We start from the raw sequence: 21,144 nt of genomic DNA, 5'->3' as shown, positions 1-21,144 counted from the left end.
TACAATACCTATCGAAATTGTCGATTGCTGCCGGTATTATTTTTAGTATTTTCTCATACAAAAGCATTGACAAGAATACCGATAAATTCAATCCGTGGACCATCTCTATTGAGTCTATCAGGTGGTTGAATTAGGTGTTGATAGAAGTAGATTAAACATAAAACAAATAAGAATTATGAAAAAGGTGCTGGTAACAGGAGGTACAGGACTTGTAGGCAAGGCCCTTCAAGACGTAATCAAAAATGAGCAGCCAAGCGACGAGGAATGGTTCTTCGCCGGCTCAAAAGATGCAGATTTGACGTAAGTTGCATTTGTTTACATCGAAGCACTTGGTTTCATATTTAAAAATAATACAGGAATCTGGTTGCCACGCAGGCACTTTTTGAGAAAGTGAAACCAACGCACGTTATACACTTGGCCGCCATGGTCGGTGGACTGTTTCATAATATGAACAACAATCTCGATTTCTTGGTAAAGTGATTTTGCAGCTGTTTTGCCAAACCGTATAATGAAATTCTTCAATGCAGCGCAACAATTTACTGATCAACGATCATGTACTCCAAACTGCACACGAGCTGGGCTGCACAAAGGTTGTCTCCTGCCTGTCTACCTGCATTTTTCCGGACAAGACTAGTTACCCCATTGACGAGACAATGGTGCACAACGGACCGCCACATGTGTCCAACTATGGCTACTCCTATGCCAAGCGTCTGATAGACATACAGAATCATGCTTATCATGATAAGTACGGTCATCTGTACACTTCCGTGATACCTTGCAACATATTTGGACCGCACGACAACTACAAACCAGATGTGAGCCATGTTATACCGGGCATGATCAATCGCATGCACAAGCTGCGCACAGAGCAGCCAGAAATACCGGAGACTGAGAAAGTGTTTACTGTTTATGGCAGTGGCAAACCTTTGCGTCAGTTTATCTACTCTCTAGATTTGGCTAAGCTAATGATCTGGGTGCTGCGCAACTACAACAGCGTTGAGCCCATAGTGCTGAGCGTCGATGAATCGGCGGAGGTGACAATCTATGAAGTAGCAGAAGCTATAGCCAAGGCATTTAATTTTAAGGTAAAGAGAGAGCATGAACAATTATTCTACCAATTATTCTACTCATATATACATATTTACAGGGCAAATTGATCTGTGATACGAGCAAGGCAGATGGACAATATAAGAAGACCGCATCCAATGCAAAGCTACGCAGTCTCTTGCCGGACTTTCAGTTCACTGACTTCAAGACAGCCATCGAGGCTTCCGTGCTCTGGTATATGATAAACTATGATCAGGCTAGAAACTAATACATATTTGAACTTGTATATACATTGTATAATTGCAAAATGTATTGTGATTTGATTTGTTGGCCAACAGCAATAGAAAATGCATTTTCGTACGATATTTATATATCTAAATAATTTCTCTTTATTTAAAAATTAAATAAGAAGCTAAATTTAGATGCATAGACACTTTATACAACATGTTTAACATATTACATACATACATATTTTATACGATTTTACGATATAGGAAAAGCTTTAAATAACGGTAAATCTCGGTATTGGTGTTCTAATATTGTGAAAAGAGGTGCAGGGCTTAAAGAATGGGAAGCTTAAACTTAATGCTGCAGTAGAATAAACAAAAATATTTTATCATATTTTTTAATCTCAATTTCTGGTAAAGGAGCTCTTCTTCATTGTTGTTGTGATTTTTTTTTTTTGTTTGGGGGTTTGTTCGTCTGTGTTTATTTATTTATTTTTTTGCTTTCTTTGCTCTTCTTTTTTTTCGTATTGGCGATTCGTCGAGCTTGTCCGTAGAACCTAGGCTTATAATTTAATATTTTACAACTTGCTGGACTCTATACCATTTAAAATACAAACAGTTACAAAGAATTGTCTCGTCGTCTATTTGAACTAAAATAGAGAGAGAGAGAGAGAGAGAGTGAGTCGGAGATAGATTAAAAAAATTGTGGCAGTTAAACGAAAGATCTAAATTAGAAAGTGGGTGTCCGACATGAATGTGGAGGGAAGGGAAGATGTGAAGGAGCTCAACAGCAGCGCAAAGCTGGCTACATTAAAAATAGTTCAACTAATAAAAACGTGATCTCACATCATTCTATAATCATCTCTTTCTGTTTTCTTCAACATTAACGTCTCGGTCCTCTTCTTTATCGTCTGTTTGTTATACACTTGGTTGGCTAAAAAAGAAGCTCTGCTGGGAGCAGAGGATGTGCTTTAGAAGCGCCTGAGCAGCAAGGGCTTGCTGCGGTCCACGAATGCCTGATTTATCCATGAGATGTCGGGCTTCGAGAAGGTCACAGTTTGGTTCTCGCCGCAGCCCTTCTCGAAGCTGTAGATACCCTTGAGAACGACAGAGGAGCCGCTGCCGCAGGCGAGCGCGCTGCCCTCATCGAATTCGCACGCATCGAACTTGGTGGCACTGCAGACACTGGTGGCATCAGCGCCACAAGACTTCCGTGACTGCTTTATCGTCTCAGTCACGTGCATAATGGCGCCCTCCTCGTGAACTAAAAGCGAGTGGCACACAGATTAGCATCAAGCATGCTTTATATGGATATTCTAGTTTGTGGCTTACTACTCAACGCCAGCTGGCCCCAGCCAGTGGTCACGCACTGCTCATTCTTTTCTGGATCCTTGTCGCTGATGCAGATGGGGCCAATGTGCGTGGCGAACTCCAAGCGTCTCTCCAGGCGTATGATGGCCATGTTATTGGTTCCGTCCTCTGGATTATATTTGGGATGCACATCGATAGACTTGACGCCAACCAGCTGGAATGGCAGTGGTTCATTGGTGCTGCCCAGTTGCCATTCGCCGGCCTTAACGCGCACATCGCTGACGGGCAAGCTGCAGCAGAAATATATATGAATACATATCTTGGGTTAGTCTTATCTGCGGTTAATCTTAGGTTAGCTAACACTTACTCAGCCACACATTTGGCCGAGGTGAGGATGATATCGTCGCCAACGATGGCACCGCCGCAGAGCAGCTTCTTGTTCGACTCGCGAGCAATCATTGCTTGCCATGGAATCTCAGCGAAGTTCGTATCAATGTCCTTTATGCCTTTGGGTTTGGTGCTGTCAAAAGAGGGAGGGAGAGCCAGAGAGAGAGAGAGAGAGAGAGAGAGGGAGAGAGAGAGAGAGAATATTAGGCAAATATTTGAATTGAATTGAATTTCAGCTCTGCTTACCGCTTGTTGCGCATGGCGCAGACGCCATTCGGATTGACGGGCCATGGATCAACGTAGTTGGGATCGCGACAGCACTTGCCGGGCGCTCCAGAGTCGGGTACCAGGCAGTCGGTGAGTGGCACACGGAACGCAGCCTCCCGGGCGCTCAGCGTCAACGGGGTTTCGCTCAGTACGCCGAGCGCATTGCAGTAGTTCTCCGGGGTGCAGACGAGCGCAGAGGCGCACTTGGCATAGTGCTTGGGGAAAACGTCGTTAGTGCCGGGTAAATTGTCGAAACCCTTGGGCGTGGGGAAGATCTGGGGCGAGAGTTGATCCTCGCCGCGGTACACGGGGTTCGGATTCGATGGCTGTGGCACACGATCGGGCTCGTAGCGTGTGGGTGGCTGGGTGGGGCGTGGCTCGCGGTGTGGAATCTCATTGACGCCCACGGGCGGCAGATAGTCGATGGGGGGGCGACGTGTCGTGGTCACTGGCCGATATGGGGTCGGGGTGGGTGTTGGGCGAGTCGTCGTCTCAGGCGGCAGGTACTGGTTTGTGGGGCGTGGTGCGGGCGTACTGGTTGGCTGTGGACGGTAAGTGGACTGGGTTACGCGCACGGCTGGCAGGGTGGGATTCGTGGGCAGCGTAAAGCCCTTTTCGGGCACAGTCAAGATGTAGCCAGTACTGGACAGCGTCGTCGCGGGTATGCGGCAGCAAACCTGTGGAGCATAACAGCGATTGGGCTGCAGAGAGAAAAAGAGAGAGAGAGAGAGAGAGAGAGAGAGAGAGAGAGAGAGCGAGGTGAGTTTATTAGTTGCAAATCTGTATCTGTGTCTGTGTCTGTGTGTCTGTGTCTTTCTGTGGCGCATTAAATTGCCAGCAACAAGCGAGTGGCAACTGCTGCCAACCACTTGGGCTTGCTAACCGTTCATTAAAGTGGCCAATGCTGCCTGTCAATTGTTTTTCTGCTTCTTCTTCTTCTTCTTTAGTTAGCTTGTAGCTCCTCTTCTTCTTCTAGCAGTTTGGCATGTGGTGTTAATGTTAACCCAGAAATTTGCAGTTTCATGCTGCAATCTTTGGCAGCAACATTTTGAAACGTTTCAATTGCAGCTGCTCAAGTGGCAAGTTTGTCACCTAAGTCATTTGCTCACTAGCAACACCTACACACACACACACACACACGAACAGCTATTAATTTGCTTATTTATATGCTAAAATCAGTCAACAATTATTGCAAACGGAAAACATTTTCGAGACTTTGTGGGTGCGTGACAAAACACAAAAGAAACAAAAGAAAAAAAAAAAAAAAAAAAATAAATTAATGACTAAATTGTTGAAAAAAATCACTTATGAAAATCAAAATCTAATAATAAAAAACAAACACCGTCTAGACATATAAATAACATTAATATTAATATAAATGTGCACATTAACGGCTTCATTCAGCGGCAATTAGTTGGTTCGTTTACAAAACAAAATGCCGCTAGAAAAAAAGCTAAGACAAATTATAGAGGAAAATATGTATAAACAAATAAAACTGTATATATAAGTATTTAAAGAATATTTGATTGAAAATCAAATTAATAACTGCCAAAACGAAGATTAAATGCTTTTTGAGAACTCAGCTGGCCAGGAAAATATTTATTATATTGAATATTATATGTAGTTATCGAAATGCTCAACTTCTCAAATTAGTTGCATATAATTTCATGGAACTCCACTAAACGTTAGGCAAAATATTTGAGATCAAGCAAAGATTCAATAATTATTCTTCGGCACTTCAGATCTTGCTTCAACATTTTTATAGAGCTAATTAACACATAATAATGTTTCATTTTAAATTTCATTCAAAATTTCAAGTTCAAGTTCAAGTTTAAATGCGCTTTAAAATTAATCGATTTTTATATAAAATCTGCTGCAGCTGTGTAGAAAGTGAAATTAATTTAAATGATCTCACACTTATCGGCAATAAGATTATATAGCTCCAATAACAAATCGAAAGCGGCATAAAAAAAAAACGTGTTTGCACTTTATAGGATATTCAAAGAATTATTATATCGGCTCCAAGCGAGCTTAGCAACAGCTCAAATTGCTCGATTCATTCGATTCTCGCGCAAATTAACAGATTATTATTGTTTTATTTTTTCTTCTTTTTTTCGCAAATAAAAAATCATAAAGAAAAAAATGATTACGTCTTGATGCTTGTTTTGTCATAAGGCTTACGCAATCGTAATGTATTTATATAGACGCCCCCACAAAAGAATTGTAATGGAAATTCTAGCATAAGCAAATGCAAAACTGTTCAACAACAAATCCCAAGCAAAGAGGTGCCAGACTCTTCGCACGGCCGCGATGTTGTCAACGTTGGCGACCTTCTGTTTTATTGTTTCGCGCAATTTGTAACTCATAATTCAAGAAGCAGACGGACGGACTACTGCTGGGAACTGAGTTGATGAAGAAGAAGAAGAAGCAGAAGCAGAAGTAATGCGCACATTTGTTAAAAATTAAGCGAGAAATGAGCAGCGACAGGCGACAGTCGAAATGCAGTCGAATGACAAATTAATAATTATAATTAAATGTGCGATGCTGCTGCGGCAGCGGCAGCGGCTGCGGCTGCGGCTGCTGCTGTTTGTGCCTGGCCTACATAAGCAGCGATCCGGTTGTCCTTCCTGCCTTGGGGTGAGTTCATTTCTTATCATTATCATTAGCCGGCGACCCTCTCTTGGCATAATTTTCATCAATTAAGCGTTAATCAAATGTTATCTTAATGTAGACATCACTCAATGACCATTGAGCACGCATTAAATTTTATGTAATACATGTTATCATTAAAAGTAAACAACAACAACGACAACTACAACAATGCGAAAACTGGCATAATTTGTTGTTGCTGTTGTTGCTGCTGTTGTTGTTGTTGTTGCTGTTGCTGATCAATGACAAGGCAGCAGGCAGCGGGCAGCAGGCCCTCCACCTGATTGCCGATTAAGTCGCGTCGCTGGCTCTCTTGCTTATGATCAATCATTTTGCAGCTTCAAGATAACAACAGCGACAACAACAACAACAACGAGAGTCGCAGCTACTTGTACAGGCGACAGCTAAAATATGTAATCGCCAGCAACAACAACAATGACGCCAAAATGCTTTTAATAAATTTTGTTGGCCATACAACTTGTTCGCTGTTTGTTGTTGTTGCTGTTGCTGTTGCTTGTCTCAATAGCCGCACACTGCAATTTGTTAATAATGTTGCAATTACAATAAGTATATGAAATTTCATGAAATTTATTTTAATGTCATTGGCGAGGCAAGGCAAAAAAACCAAACCAAGCCAGCCAAGCGGCAGCAGCTGCTGTTCCTGCGCCAGCATAAGAAAAAAACAAATGACTTAGGCAACGAACTGACCAAAGGCTAATACATAGTTCATGAACTGAAAAAACTGCAATGGGTTAAAGTGGCTTGGGAAACTGCAGAGGAAGCTGAGATTTCAGCAAAGTTTTGAGCACATAGAGGGAAGCAGATGGAGAGGTAGCTATATAGAGAAGGACTGTTAAGAGAAGTAGATGAGTGAGAGAAGGAGAAAGGCAAGTTCAGTTATGCCTATAGCCAAATTGCTACTGCCAACAGCTCACGCTGTTTCCTAGACGCGTCGGAGATGAAGCCATTGGCCACTCGGCCATAGAGTCTCAGTGGAGTCTTTGTAACTTGTGGAGATTTGTAACTTAAGCCTGGCCTGGCAGCAGAGCTCTCTGCGAAAATGTCAAATGTTCTTCGTAAGCCTTATGTTAAATTCAAATTTATGGCACAAATATTGCGCGAAATTGTTTTTTATGACAGCGTTAATGTGGCAAATACCACAGCATTAAATTCCTCGATCTTGTAGCCATTTTTTGTTGTTGTTGTTTGTTGTTATTTTTGGCTTTGGCAATTTATGCGCCTATAAAAAATACAAAATTTTGGAATTTAAATTTTTTTTGTACTCTTGCAACTGTGATGCTGGCAGAGCTTGGCTTGGCTCTGCCGGGCCCGGCCCTGATGTGCATTGGCCAGTTGACAGCATTTAATGGCCCAAGTTTGTCGCTTAAGTCTTTTGTTTATGCAACATCTTCTAGCCATAAACAATGCATGCCAGCTGAAGCTGGCTAATTTATGGCGCGCGCTAACTCCGATGGCAAATAAATTAAATCAAATTTGTAGCGCATTACGAGCCCCATCCGCATCTGTTTCATATAAATTAAAAATATGCATATAGAGATGCGCGCCTAACTATAACAGACAGATCGCATGATGATATGCATGCCTGCATATTAATAATTATTATAATTGACAAGGAAAGATAAAATACGAAATGCAGACAAAGAAGTAACGAAAACTGCCAAAATATATTAAAAACTATAAACAAAATCAATAAAAAAATGCAAAACAAAAAGAAAAAGAAAAAACTAAATTTTAAACGTCAACGCGACGCCCCCCACTGCCTCTGGCTGTCTCCGAGTACGACTACGACCTAGACCTTGAAGTTGTAGTTGTTGTCATCATCATCATCATCATCATCATCGTCATCATAATTATCTTGCTGTTTGTTGTTGTTCACTCGACATGCTCTGTTTGCTTTGTTGTTTGTGCTGTCCGTGTCTCGTCTTGTGCTTTTTTCCTCTTCAACTTGACAGTTAGCTACTCATATGACTGTCTATGGCTAAAAGCTTAAATAACGTAACATTTGCGTCGGCAAAAAAACAAAAAAGCAAACCTTAATGTTTGCCTTAGCGGAATGCTAGGTCAGTAGCGGGTTTCAATGCGAAACGGCCTAATGGTCAAGATTTGCGTAGATTTCTGAGGGATTTCGAGAATTTTGCATAATATACGTGATATACGCGATCGCTCAGATTGATCACAGAAATAGTCTTGATGGCGCTTAACTTGATTTGCATGGCAAATAACTCAAGCATGGCTGAGCTTAATGTGCGATCGAATGTCGCTTTGAGGTTACGATCTGATCTTATCATAAATTATATATATTATTTATATATATATATATATATATATATATATATATATATATATATATATATATATATATATATATATTTAAAAAAAAATGGAGATATAATATTGCTTGCTTACAAATATTAATATTAACTGTGACTTTTATAATATTATTTAAGTATTCATAAAAAAATAATTGCTCATAAATAATGTTATTAAATCCAAAATAATATAAATAAATCCGCAAATTTTAATTTTAATTTTTTTTTTTTTTTTTGTTAATTTACATTTTTAAATGATTATATCATATATATTTATTTATATCAAAAATCATATTTTTAATTTTGAATATATTTAAATATTTTTAATATTTAAAAAAAGAATGATAAAATCATTCAAAATTTAATGGAATACCATTTTTAAATATTTAGATTCAATATTTGAATTATTATTTAATATTTTGCCCATATATACTGTAAAAAAAGCCAGATTGCTTGGCTGTGAAAATGCTCAACAAGAAAAATTCTGAAATGCAATAAATTACATTTAATTTACTATGTAAAATGTCAATAAACAAGGCTTATCCGAAGCTTAAAATTTGTCAAAAAATGCAAGTGTTAAACCGGCTCGATGCCGATGAGAAGAAGAAGAAGAAAAACATTTCGTTTAACATAAATTACATGAAACTGGAACTAAAAATAAATAAACCAAAAAAAAAAAAAAACAAAAAAAAAAAATTGAGTTCACGCAATGCAGCATGTTACGAAAATGTAAAACATGCAACGTGCAGCAGCCCAAATGATAAATGGCCATAATGAAAATATGCGCCATAATCATCAGCATAATTATACGATGCCAATGCACATATATATGAACATAAATGTGTATATGTGTATGCGTAGCTATGATTTATTTAGTTCAGCTGGTCAGAGGATTCATTTGGCAAAGCTCAAAGTTCGGTAAAAAGCCGTTATGGAAAGTGCACTCATGTTAACATTAATTGATCAGCTAGAGAGCGGGAGAGTGAGAGCGAGAGAGAGAGAGAGAGAGAGAGAGCGAGATAGAGAGGGGGCCTAGGCCATGCAACATTGGAAACGACCTTGCGCCGTTGCATTCCGCGCATTTTTCAGCGCTTTAAGTACCTCAGCTATGTTGTGGCTCTTCGCACTCTTGTAAATTAGGGATAGTGGGGAACTGGTTCGTCTATATGGGACGCGATGGCGACGTCGACAACCTGTGCGCCGGTTGCAATTCCCCGGCGTGCATTTTGTAGCATGCCACGCAATTGGCGTCAATGCCTGCATAACTTAACGAGTTCGAGTCACCTTTTTGGTGCGTAATTGTCGCTGGCTGGGCCGGGTCGCGGCGTCCAGCTGCTGCCGTTGAGTCGACGCAAATTATGAGGCTGTGGCCCACCGAAATGAGCAAGCGACCAACACAACAACAAAACCAACAGAAAACAAAACAAAAACAACAAAGACAACAAGTGGAAAAACTGTATAAGAAAACATCAACTGACTGAGACGATTTCAGTTTTAAGTGCGTGGCTGCTGCAACATAATTCACTTGCTGTGCTGATTTTAGCTTTCTGCTGCTACAGCTTGGGTTTTGCGTGCAACAAGCGGCAGCAGGCAACAAGAGCGTTGAGTACGCAACTGACCCGTTTTGTTGGCCATTGCATGTAAACAAATTATGCAATTGCAATGCCAGCAGCGCTCGGTCTGAATAAATCTGCCATCTCGCTCACACTATGCAGCTCTCCCTAAAACTCTGCCGCTCTCCTGCCCTCTCTTTCTCTGTCTATAGCTGTCTCTTTTGGGCCGTAATTTAACACATTTTTTTTTCGTTTTTTTTTGGCTTGAATGCATTTCATGCACATTGCTTGTAAGTTCAACTGCATTCCATTGCCTGATTGCCACTTGATGGCAGCAAGTTCGTTGCCTGAGTCTTTCGTTTCTGACATTGCCAGCGGCAGTGCAGCTTGTGGCAATGTCATTGCATATGCACTATGTAAATCACTGACATTTGCAATGTCTCTTAAGGGCGCATACATTTCGTTTCTCTCTCTCTCTATCTCTCTCTCTCTCTCTCTCTCTATAGACAGAGTGGAGTTGATGTTGGCCTGCACTGGAAGTGAAATCAGCTCGAATAGAATGACTAACTGTACTGTACTTTTTCTGTTCAATTTCTCATTTAACAATCTGTCAGCTGTCAGATGACAACTTCAGCAAGCCACTCCCAGCTCAACTCCCACGTCGCATTAGCACTCAACTAAGCGGATTCTATTGCATGTCGTGTCAAATCCGATTACAATCTCAGATTGCCAACTCGTACAATTCGTCAGAATTTGAGTAGTAGAAATTCAACAACAACAACAACAACAACCACAATAGACAACCAAATAGATCAAAAGTTGACTGCAATTTGCATCTACTTATAGATACAACAGCATCAGCATCAGCATCAGCTGCAGCAACAACAAAAGAATATTTTGCCTCAAAATGTTAACTAATTGTGTGCTAATAAGCTGCAACTGTTGCTGCTGTTGCTCTTGTTATTGCTGTTGTTGTTACAGTTGCATCGCTTGTGAAATGCCCTGCGATTGCCGCAGTTAGCTGAGGAACGCTTTGTTTTCGGGGCATCGCATCATTGGCACATCCAAATGCTGCCGATGCTGCCTTTTTGTTAGTTTTTTTAATGCTTTTTTTCGCCCTTTTTTGATACGCCCAGACAATTTTCCGCTGCTAATGATTACTTTTTTTTGGTTATCATCTGTGTTTGTATTTGTGTGTGTGTGTGTATGTGTGTGCATTGCTCAAGTTGAGCCAATTAAACGTGTCTTTTGAAGGCCCTGACAAATAACGCATCAAACAGACAGACAGACAGACGAGCAAAAACACTTACCCGCTGCTCTTTGATATAGTTGGGGGCAACGATTTCGCCATTGCGGCAGTCTTGCGACTGTACACAGTCCTGGTCAGTGCGACAGGTGGCATACGGCACAGGTGTGGTTGTTCTCCTGGTCGTTGTCGTCGTGGTGGTGGTTACTGGTGGGCGATACGTGCAGCAGACGTTGGACTCTGGCAGACAGTTCTGTAAGGGAAGAGAAAATGTGGAGGTGAGAAAAGGATTGAAGAAAGTTTTATGATTGATGCTTAAAGTAGATAGTGGAAGCTTAGATATAAATGGGTTTGCCCGCTTCGTATTCCATTTCTTTTCAGCAATTTATCTTATTGCAATGAAAGACTTAGGAAACGAACTTGAACGAATTGCAACAAATTGAGACAAACCTCTGCCAATTTTTATATGCAAACTAAAGCCTAAAGCTCGCATCAAATGACTTGAGAAACAAGCACGTCATAAAGCTGGCAGTTAATTTGATAAATGGATATCCTTCGGTGCTTCATTTTTACTGGCCATAATAAACAAATGACTTAGGCAGCGAACGTGCATGGGAAATTAAAACCGTCCTTAGTGGCTGCGCTTTGATGGGTGGCCGTTAAACGTATGTCTGGGGCAATGCAAGAATGTGCGATCCTTTTGTTTGGCGGCAAACAGTTTATATTGGCCATTAAAAGACAAATGACTGCAGCAACGAACTTGGCAAATGACAGATACAAAGCTCACTGTCCGGCTTTGCCTTGTCGCACAATCAATCAATGTGTTTAGTAGCCGCGTACTTGACCAACACTGTTAGCCATAAAGTTGCCACTCGTTGGCATCGGCATTAATTAAGCGGCCTAAACGATCGTTGCTGCCTCTGCCACTGCCTCTGGCGCTGCCGCTGCAACGCCTCCGGCAAAAGGTCAGCAAAGCGGCCATTGCAGTTGCATAAATGATGTGTTAAAATAATGTCCAAACAGATAGTCGACTATGCTATGCCAAGCGATTCGCTGCGATGCCTTTTCTTGCAGCATCTTTGGCGACTTTTTTACTTTCGTTCGGCCACTTGGCTGGCTGGCTGGCTGGCTGGCTGGCATTGCAGCATTTGCATTGAACTTTGCCGCCTTCATTCAACGGTTTTATGAGATTCTAATGGAACCTTCGCACAACGCCCCAAACGCCTCAGCCCGCGGCGCTGGCTAATTTGTTTAAGCCAACAACGCTCAGCTGGCATTTGAACAATTGCAAATTAATAATAATAATCATGTTATCTCACTAGCTGTCCACCTGTCCGGCTGTCCGGCTGTCCGGCTGTCCATCTGTCCGGCTGGCTGCAGGCCAATAGTTCAAGAATTTCCAAGGTGTTTTAAGGCAGATGCTCAACGACGGTAGCCCAGAGGCGTCTATGCAAATCAATTAGATTGGCCATGCGATCGCTTAAGTGCAGCACCGCGGACTTGGAGATTAAGCCATTAATCTTAATTATGCAACTCATTCATTATTTGAACCTATTTCCTAGGCAAATGACAGAAACCAGTTCAACGCTATGGCCAGAGTTATCAGTCAGGCTTTCGGGCCAAATTGACGTTGCTGTTTAATTTATGTTCACATTTTACAGCCCGAGACAAAGGCGCTCTTTAGATGGATATATGGATATATAAAACGTATGCATAAATATATATATATATACATACATACATATATGTATGTAAGAAGCATCAATCTAATCGACCTTCAGCTGAACTAGAGAGGCTTAAATCGATATTCGAAAACGAGATTTTCTTGTCAAAGCTCATGTAGAACATGAGTTGCTCCAAGAATAGAAAAAGAGAATTCATAAATATGGTTATAGGGGCTGGTTCGGCTTAGTAGAAAACACTTAAATCGATTCGCATTTAAATCAAGCCTGACAAATTTACGAAACGCTTCGATTAGCACATAAAAACCAGAACAGCAACTGTGAATCTGTAAAGCACTTTAAGACTTTTATTCTTAAAGGCAGAACGCGCATATATTAAATAAACTAGTTTACACGATGAATGAGTGATGAGGCACGATAAGCTTCAAATATGATTGGCTCCAAGAACAATAAAACAATTGTCGCTGGTTAAGTTTAGTTTGGGCAATCAGCCTTTAAATATATATATATTAATATAAAGAAAAAGAACTATCTCAAACAACATTCAGTTTAAGTTTCAGCTTTAATTCGTATTAAAACAATGTTTTAATATTTCGCACTCAAACACGTTTCGCTATACATAAATTACTTCTATTGTTTCGTGTGTGAACGCTGACTAGAACACCTGATTGGGCTATGAACTATTCCCGTCAAACCGGATGAGTAAACGAAATTTGAAATTTGGTTTCCCTGACGCGCAGGTTGTTAAACCCTCCGAAAAACAAACGGAACGTGCAGAGACAAAACAGTAAATAATTATCATAATAAAGTGAATCTTACTTAGCAATAATAATAATAATAATATTACTAATAATAATGATATTAATCACATACACTAACGCTTGACATCATCGGGCTGAGAATTCATTTATTATATTTAACTTTAATTGGCTGTGTGCGCAATAATGTTTGCAAATTATATTCAAAAAAGCTCGCACAAATATTTGGCTTGTTTATTGACTCGAGATCTGTGCGCGCTAATGAAAGAGACAACACCACTCGCAACGCCAAGGAATCCGCGAAATATATACTAATCAGAGTCGTTGGCATTCCAAGTGAAATTCCCTTAAGCGCTAAGCTGCGAATTGTTCAGGAAGTGCAAACACTGCGCTCCCTCGACTCAGTCAAAGTCAAGTTTACACAAAAGCTGTTAGCTCTTCATTGGCCATTGGGCTGCCTTATTTGGACAAACAGACGCTCGACCATATTAACGGGTTGACTCAGCCAGACGCCCGCGCATCAAATATTTGTCTACTGATTTGGCGCTGTGTCTATTAAAGTCGGTCAACATTTGTGGCCAACAAATATTGGCTAGCAAAACAAAAAGCATAATAGAGATACAGATGCGAATTGAGTTGGAGATACAGATACATCTGCAGATGGTGCTCTAATTTGTGTTAGAGAAACGGAAGTAGATAAATAAATAGATTTAGCTGCAGATACAGAGACAGGTGTAACTAGAGAAATATCTTCAGATACAGAAATTAAACACAGATACTGTAGAAGTTGCTGATAAAGATACAGATATAGATACTAAAGATACAGATATAGATTATAAAAAAAAAGTATAGTTAGTGAAGCAGCTATAGATACAGATACGGATGCACATACAGAGCCATACTTATAGACTAAGATGCAGATACAAAATGAAGCAACTACAGCTACAATTACATACAGATACAGATATTTCAGCAAATGCAGATAAGTCCAAATAATTACAGAAACAGAAAAAGATACAAATACCTATACAGACTCATATCTAGTTACAGCTATAGCTCTAGCTCTAGCTCGATTTATTATTTTAGTTACTCTTTGCTACTATTGATTGATGATTAAATTGCAATTTGTTAATTAATTGAAAGCTTTAATGGACTCTATTAATTTAATCAATTCACACAGCGCTTAAGTACGCCTATTAAGAATCGCATGTTTTATAGACATTCTGTCAATGTTCAGGTTCAATGCTCTAACACCAAATTCCAGCAGCTAAGCCAAGCCAAGCCGAGCTGAGCTGAGCCGTGTTGAGCTGCCCATTTTGGCAGACAGACACTAAATGAAGTCTTATTAGCTACGGCAAATCAACTCCGCACACGCGCGCACTCGTCTCTTAAGCTGCCATCGATAATTTATTAGTTAGAACCAAAACGAATAGCTTTAAATGTTTATTACTTAAACGACATTGCTAATCGAATTTAGTCTAATGCTCGATACTTTAATATTATTAACCTATTTGGGCTATGAGCAACCAACATGAACTGATTTAAATTAAGTGAAGCAAGGCCGGACTAGATATTTATAAAGACGATTCTCAATGAGTGGAGGGAGAGTATAGAGAGAAGCTGCCTACTATTTGATGTGGTTTCATTCATCATATAATTGCCGTAAATATTTATTCAAAACCTATTGGAATGATATTTACATAATAGTCATGTGTGAGGCAATACCCGACTAGAAAATACTCTATTTAAATATATTATCAACATTTGATAGGCGGGGTAAGCAAAGAATTAGCTAGATTGTTAGCTAGGTAGGTGTAGGTACATATACAAAAGGCAAAGTGCTCGTTATCTAGAGATAGAGATAGAGTTAGAGATAGAGATAGAGATAGAGATAGAGATAGAGATAGAGATAGAGATAGATAGATAACAGAAATAGTACAGAGTATCTATCCTCTTTCCATTAACTTTATATAACTTATATAAAGAATAATATTGCTGGCCCATTTCCCTTGACTATTATTGCTCAAATTGTAATTACAGGGTATTTTCTAGTCTCAGAATTGCACACAAGTGCAGCCACATTCTTGTGCCTTCCTATTTGTATACGTAATTAAGTTTGTCATCAATAAAATTGCATTTGCTGCTGTTATTTGAGTTGCCAAACTTGTCGCCGCTGGTCAATGGGTCAAATCTGCACTTGAGGCGTCGCTGTCGCTGTCGCTGTCGCTGCCTCTGCTGCTGCTATTGGTGCTGCCGACACAGACATCGATCGTCTTCAATAATTTTTAATTAAAAAACATAATTCAGTTGCTTGGTTTTGCAATTTAGGCGCAAAATAAAATGCATTTTTTATATGCACACAGATAAAAGTCGATTGGCTGTTTAAATTGCAGCAGCAAGTTTGTTGCCTAAGTCTTTTGTTAGCTGCCGAAAATGAGTGAGAAAACACGAAGACGAACAAGAAGAAGCAGCAGTTGAGGAAGGTTGCAATTTGCATAGATGCTTTGAGGTCGCCCAAGGAGGCTGAGCAAACAAAAGCCAAAGCCTGAGACTGAGCAACTGCAACTGCAACTGCAACTGCTGCAGCAGTTTGGGGTCTGCTTTGTCATGCAGGTGCATCAATTGGGGTCTGTGATCTGTTTTCTTTGCAATGTTTACGTTATTTATGGGCCTGCGTATGCAAAACTCGAAACAACAACAACAACAGCAACAACAACAACAACAACAGCAACTGGCTTTTGCATTTACATAAATTTCTTTTTGGCAAGCGGCGAACTTGGCCAGCAGCAATTAAACATGAACTTCACTTTTTATTTCACTCTCCAGTTATTACGAAATGCCCAGTCGACGAAAGGTTGAATATGTTATTTATTTTTGTTTTTATTTATTTATTTTTTTTTTTTTTACATATTTTCTGGTGTAACAACAAACCGGAAAATAACGGTAACTGTGCCAACAATAATAAAAATGCAGATCAGATTGAGCTAATCAAGCGCATTGCCATATTTTCGTTTTTGTTTTTTCTGTTGACTCTGGTTGCCGTTGTTGTTGTTGTTGGACATTATCCCGAACGTAGACAGGCTTTTAATTTGGCTGCTGGCCTTTTGTCCGCTTGTCAAGCGCCGCCTGCCACATTTACTCGTATATTTCACGAATGTCGGGTTTATCCGCACACATTATGCAATTGCTAGCCGAGCAGGACTCTGCCTGCCCGACTTCCATTTCTACTAAGTATTGCTGCACTTGGGCTTACCTGTATCTTGGGCAGCTGCTGGCTGTAGTAGCCATTCTGGCACTGATCCTTGCGCACGCACTGCTGGCCATTGTAGCACTTGAGCAGCTCCGGCGGAGGCAGGTATGTGGGTGCCTGGAAGGGGGATGCTTGCCGGCTGATCACAGCATGATGCAGGAAGACATTCGTGGAGGGATTCACAGAGAAGTGCGTTTCGGGCTGCTGCTTGATCTGGTTCTGGTATTGGCCATTCAGGAACATGTTGCCCTGGTAGCTGGCATGGACGGCGCCTTGCATGGCCACCAGCAGCATTGGCAGGACCAAAGCGATTGTGCTTTGAAACCGGAACATTATGCTTTATTTTTTATATTCCAAGTGGATGCTGTAAGTGGAAGAGAGACAAGAGATGTTTTTCGTTACTAATCAGATTATACTTTTGTTCGATCATTTAATAAATAAATTTAATATTTAGTAAATAAATGTTAAAAAAGACTAAAAAAGCTACTATTAAATATTGTGCTATTTAATATAATTTTCTTATATAATTATTTTTGTAAATTTATCTTTATTTAAAGATTTCAAAATATTTATTCAAAAACTCATTTTTTTTACGAATTCATTTGAATTTTCAAATTAAATTTATATGAATAATAATTTTTGTATAATGCATATTTTTATATGTTATATTATATTCATTTAATTATTCATTCAAAAATATTTTAAAAATAATCGTAGCACGTGTTTCTTTTTTATTATTTTTATGTGAGTAAATTTGTGTTTACTTATGTGTATATTTTAAAACTTTGTATATGTATTTTTTAATTCCATTTGCAAACAAAAATGCTTAATATTTTAATATTTCTCACTCATATATATTTAACTATAATTCTTCATAAATATTAATATTAATGTCTTCTTTTTGTTAAGATTCACAAAAATCAACTGTTCCGAGTTTATAGTTCACTCAAAAATTTATTTTTTTTGTTAAGATGAAGTGAATATTTAATTGATTAAATAAACAATTAATTATTAATATATATAAATGTTTTTTTTACTCTATAGTTTGAAATTAATAATAATAAAAAACGGGTAAAAAATAAAACAAATTTATATTCCATTATGTTAATATTAAAAACATGTAAAAAATCCATTTTATTATTAACATAATTTTGAATATCTAGTTTTAAAGCAATGATTTTTCGTCAGCTTTTGATATTTATGATATTTATGCAAATTATTTTTGTTTAAATCAATGTCTTATCGCAAAGTTGATCGATTTTGATTGAATACAACAACTTTTTGGCTGGAAATCTTCTGCTTAACGAGTCCCATAAAAGCTGCTGCTAAAAATAGTTTATAGTTTCTGCCCTTCGAAAGTTCTCATTAAACCTTTCAGATATTCACATTTGCAAAACTGGGCAAAACTAGTCAAAATCTGATTAGAATCCGACACATGTGTGGCTACTTGAGCTAAAGTCAAGTTATATCAGATAATCTGGCTCAATTTACACTTTTCGAGCGGTATCTAAAATTAGATAACTAAAGCAGTCGACGACTTTTAATAATTAGAAATCGCTGACTAAGCGCGTGTGGCCGGCCGGCTATAAAAAAAACTTTGTGTTGTTGTTGTTGTTGTTGCCGTTGTTGTCGTCATCAATGAAATGCAAAAAATATCGTGATGACATAATTTCGCAACAGGAACGTGCAAAATGCCATAAAAGTGCACGCGCCGTATGCCCCCAAAGATGATGCTGATGAGAGTAGGCCTTAAAAGCTGCAGCCAGCCAGTCAGCCAGTCAGCCAGCCTACACGCTGTGCCACGGATAGCCAGCTATGGATATTGCAATGAGCCGGCTCCATGACAACAGCAACAGCAACAGCAGCAACAGCAACAGCAGCAACTGCAACAACATGGTTAACACGGCAAATGGCACTTGCTGCTGACAGACGGACAGACGGACGAGCGGATAGTTGGACGGAGTGGATTCTACTTTGGTGCCCACTGTTAGCCTTTTGGGCAGCGAGTTGTCTACAAGTTGTTTGCGCGAAAGGAATTTCAGTGTCTAGCGCTTAACTTGTTTTGGCCGAAACAGACTTCCGAAAAGACTTGCAAAAGCTATGCCTAAATATATATATATAAATGAATATATGTATCTGTATATGTTTAATATATGTTTATCTGCAACATATTGTTGTTGGCCCCCCTGCGTGCGGCTGCTGTGCAATTTGTCAAAGATTCTAAGTCAGATAAATTACAAAAGCAGCGACTGGCGCTGCTGTGATGCTGATGTATCTGTTGGATGTGTCCATCCGCATCTGTCTGTCCACTGCGTCCGTCTGTCTGTCAATTCATTAAAGCGCTGCTAAGCCGTCTGACCGCTTGGATTACGCAAAGAGGCGTCGCTTGATTCTCTTCCCCCAATTGGCTACTGCCTCTGAGTGGCTCCGAGTGAGGCTTCGAGTGGCTTGGCTTGGCTTGGCTTGGCTTGGCGGCAATTTCATAATTGATGGCAGCTGACAAGTTAGTGTCTAAATTGACAAAGTTGAAGTTAATTTATTTGCATACGCTGCTACTGCGATGTTGTTTAGGAGCTTGTCAGGATGTCCCACAGAAGGCGGGACCAGTTTATACTATATACAAAAATCCTGATTTGTCTGACGCTGACTCAGTCCGCCAAATATTTCGTGGCCCATAAATCGCTGGCGACAATAGAAAATGAAAATGAAAAAACCAAAAAGCTGACAAGAAATTTGCATTCACTGAGATAAACAAAATAAAAAAAAAAAACAGATCCAACAAGTATTCCAAAGAGTTCTGTGTACGATCTAAGCCAAATGCGTGCCAAGCTGACTCAGTGCTATAAATAAACTCAATAGGACAGGCGTTTGACTATCGTCAAATTAAGCAGATGTATGAATATACATCGGGAAAAAATGGAGGGAAAAAACAAAAACAAAAACTAAATACAAATCAAAAATAAAAACAAAAATTGTTGGTTTTACCAGAAACGAATTTCGTTAGCTAATTTGCATAAAATATGTTATGCGTTTTTCGATTTGTTGGCAGCGCTCATTAAGGAATAGAAACACAAGTTTGTGTTTTGACGAGTTTCTAATACTTTCTCTAAGAATTAAGTTGGCAAAAAAAAAAAAAAAAAAAACTAAAAAAATAACCAAAAAAAAACTAAAAAATTTATATATATTTATATTTTGTTTACTCCTTCTCTGATGTCTCTGATTGATGCTTTAGCTTTAATTACTGGCTTAGTTCTGGGAATTTGACGGCCTCGAGGCCAGTTGACACACTTTTCGAACGGGAATTGATGGATGAACAAAAGACTCAGGCAACAAACGGCGCTCTAGCCGAAATAGAATAGAATAGCGCGCTAATGCTGATTAATTAAGATTTCGCATCAAATGCAGCCCATTAATTCACACTCGTTTGTTGTTCTAATGGTCAGTGGCTCGAATGACTTCAGCTGGACATATGCTAATTTGGCAAATGCTGCTGTAAAGCGAGGCTTCCGTTTGTTGAGCTCTTGAGCTAATGCTGCTGCCAGGCTGTGAGTGATTTTCACATAAATTAAAACTGCAAATGTTTGCCTTGTCTCGCTCGCTCTCCTCCTGTCTGTGCAATTTTGCAACAGCGGCGCAAAGTTCAGATCGCATCTCTGGCAAATAAATTTCCACTGAGTTAAACACAATGCACAGCCAAGGCGGACAGCCAGACAGCCAAAGACAGATCTGCAGCTAGGCTAGGGCTTGGGCACAGAGACTAGCAGCAGCGGCAGCAGCAGCGGCAGCATTTGAATCAATCAAACCATCCATCAATCAATCAACCGCAAATGAATTTAATTTTCAACCACAACAAAAATAACGTCACGGCACAATTTACAGTTAATTTGCGATCGCCTTATAAGCCACAATTCGAAGCATTAACAGTCGAAGCTCTGATCCTCAAATTCACAATTAATATCCTTGTTGCCTGGCACTTTATCACACTTGTTGCACACTGATTCGAACATAAAGTCTTTAGCTTAAAGTTCATTGTCTTTAGATTTATGAATAGCTGTTAAACTTTGTGTGTACATATATGTACATATAGATATGTATTTGTTGTCGTCTTACATTATTTGGATTTTAGTTATGTATAATTTGATATGGTTTACACTCGCACAGCTGAACGCACGAAACGTGCAACTTCAATACTTCAATATGATTGTGAATATTTTTTACCAAGTTCGTCGTTTTTATATGCGGCCCAGCAAACGTTTGCCCGCGTCGGCGTCGGCGTCGCTGCTTGCCGCGCAGCCTCACAGCTAGGCAGCACCTAAACAGCGCTCAGCAGAACAGCACACACAATAGCTGACGAAGACGAAGACGACGACGGAGACGTTGACGTCGACGCAGCTCCGAAGATGCGAACAAGTGGGTAAAAGCAGAAGACAACAGCAG

At 39.6% G+C, this 21,144-nt stretch overlaps 2 protein-coding genes across 3 annotated transcripts; one reads left to right on the top strand and one right to left on the bottom strand.

Moving 5' to 3' along the window:
- Positions 1 to 83: 83 nt before the first annotated feature.
- On the top strand, positions 84 to 1,429 carry Gmer (GDP-L-fucose synthase-like protein). Its single transcript, XM_018013127.2, has 4 exons — positions 84 to 300; positions 357 to 471; positions 528 to 1,085; positions 1,148 to 1,429. The coding sequence occupies exons 1-4, from the start codon at positions 176 to 178 to the stop codon at positions 1,313 to 1,315; spliced, it is 966 nt and encodes a 321-aa protein (XP_017868616.1). The 5' UTR covers positions 84 to 175; the 3' UTR covers positions 1,316 to 1,429.
- On the bottom strand, positions 527 to 20,942 carry scaf (inactive serine protease scarface). 2 transcript variants are annotated; one of them, XR_016270203.1, is made up of 8 exons: positions 20,818 to 20,942; positions 16,711 to 17,071; positions 11,082 to 11,270; positions 3,219 to 3,940; positions 2,953 to 3,105; positions 2,607 to 2,875; positions 2,121 to 2,538; positions 527 to 1,924 (listed from the first exon to the last, which is right to left on the bottom strand). XR_016270203.1 is itself a non-coding variant. In XM_018013126.2 (7 exons), the coding sequence occupies exons 2-7, from the start codon at positions 17,038 to 17,040 to the stop codon at positions 2,246 to 2,248; spliced, it is 1,956 nt and encodes a 651-aa protein (XP_017868615.1). In that variant the 5' UTR covers positions 17,041 to 17,071; positions 20,818 to 20,942; the 3' UTR covers positions 527 to 2,245. The 2 variants fall into 2 exon arrangements, 1 of the variants encoding a protein (XP_017868615.1); XM_018013126.2 differs by having other exon boundaries at positions 527 to 2,538.
- Between the last annotated feature and the right edge of the window lie 202 nt (positions 20,943 to 21,144).

This window comes from Drosophila arizonae, chromosome 5 (genome assembly GCF_054131065.1).
Source record: "Drosophila arizonae isolate 15081-1271.41 chromosome 5, UAZ_ARI_1.0, whole genome shotgun sequence".
Classification (NCBI taxonomy): Eukaryota; Metazoa; Arthropoda; class Insecta; order Diptera; family Drosophilidae; genus Drosophila; species Drosophila arizonae.
Note: the sequence above shows the minus strand (reverse complement) of the source record. Positions and strands in the feature narration are given on the sequence as shown.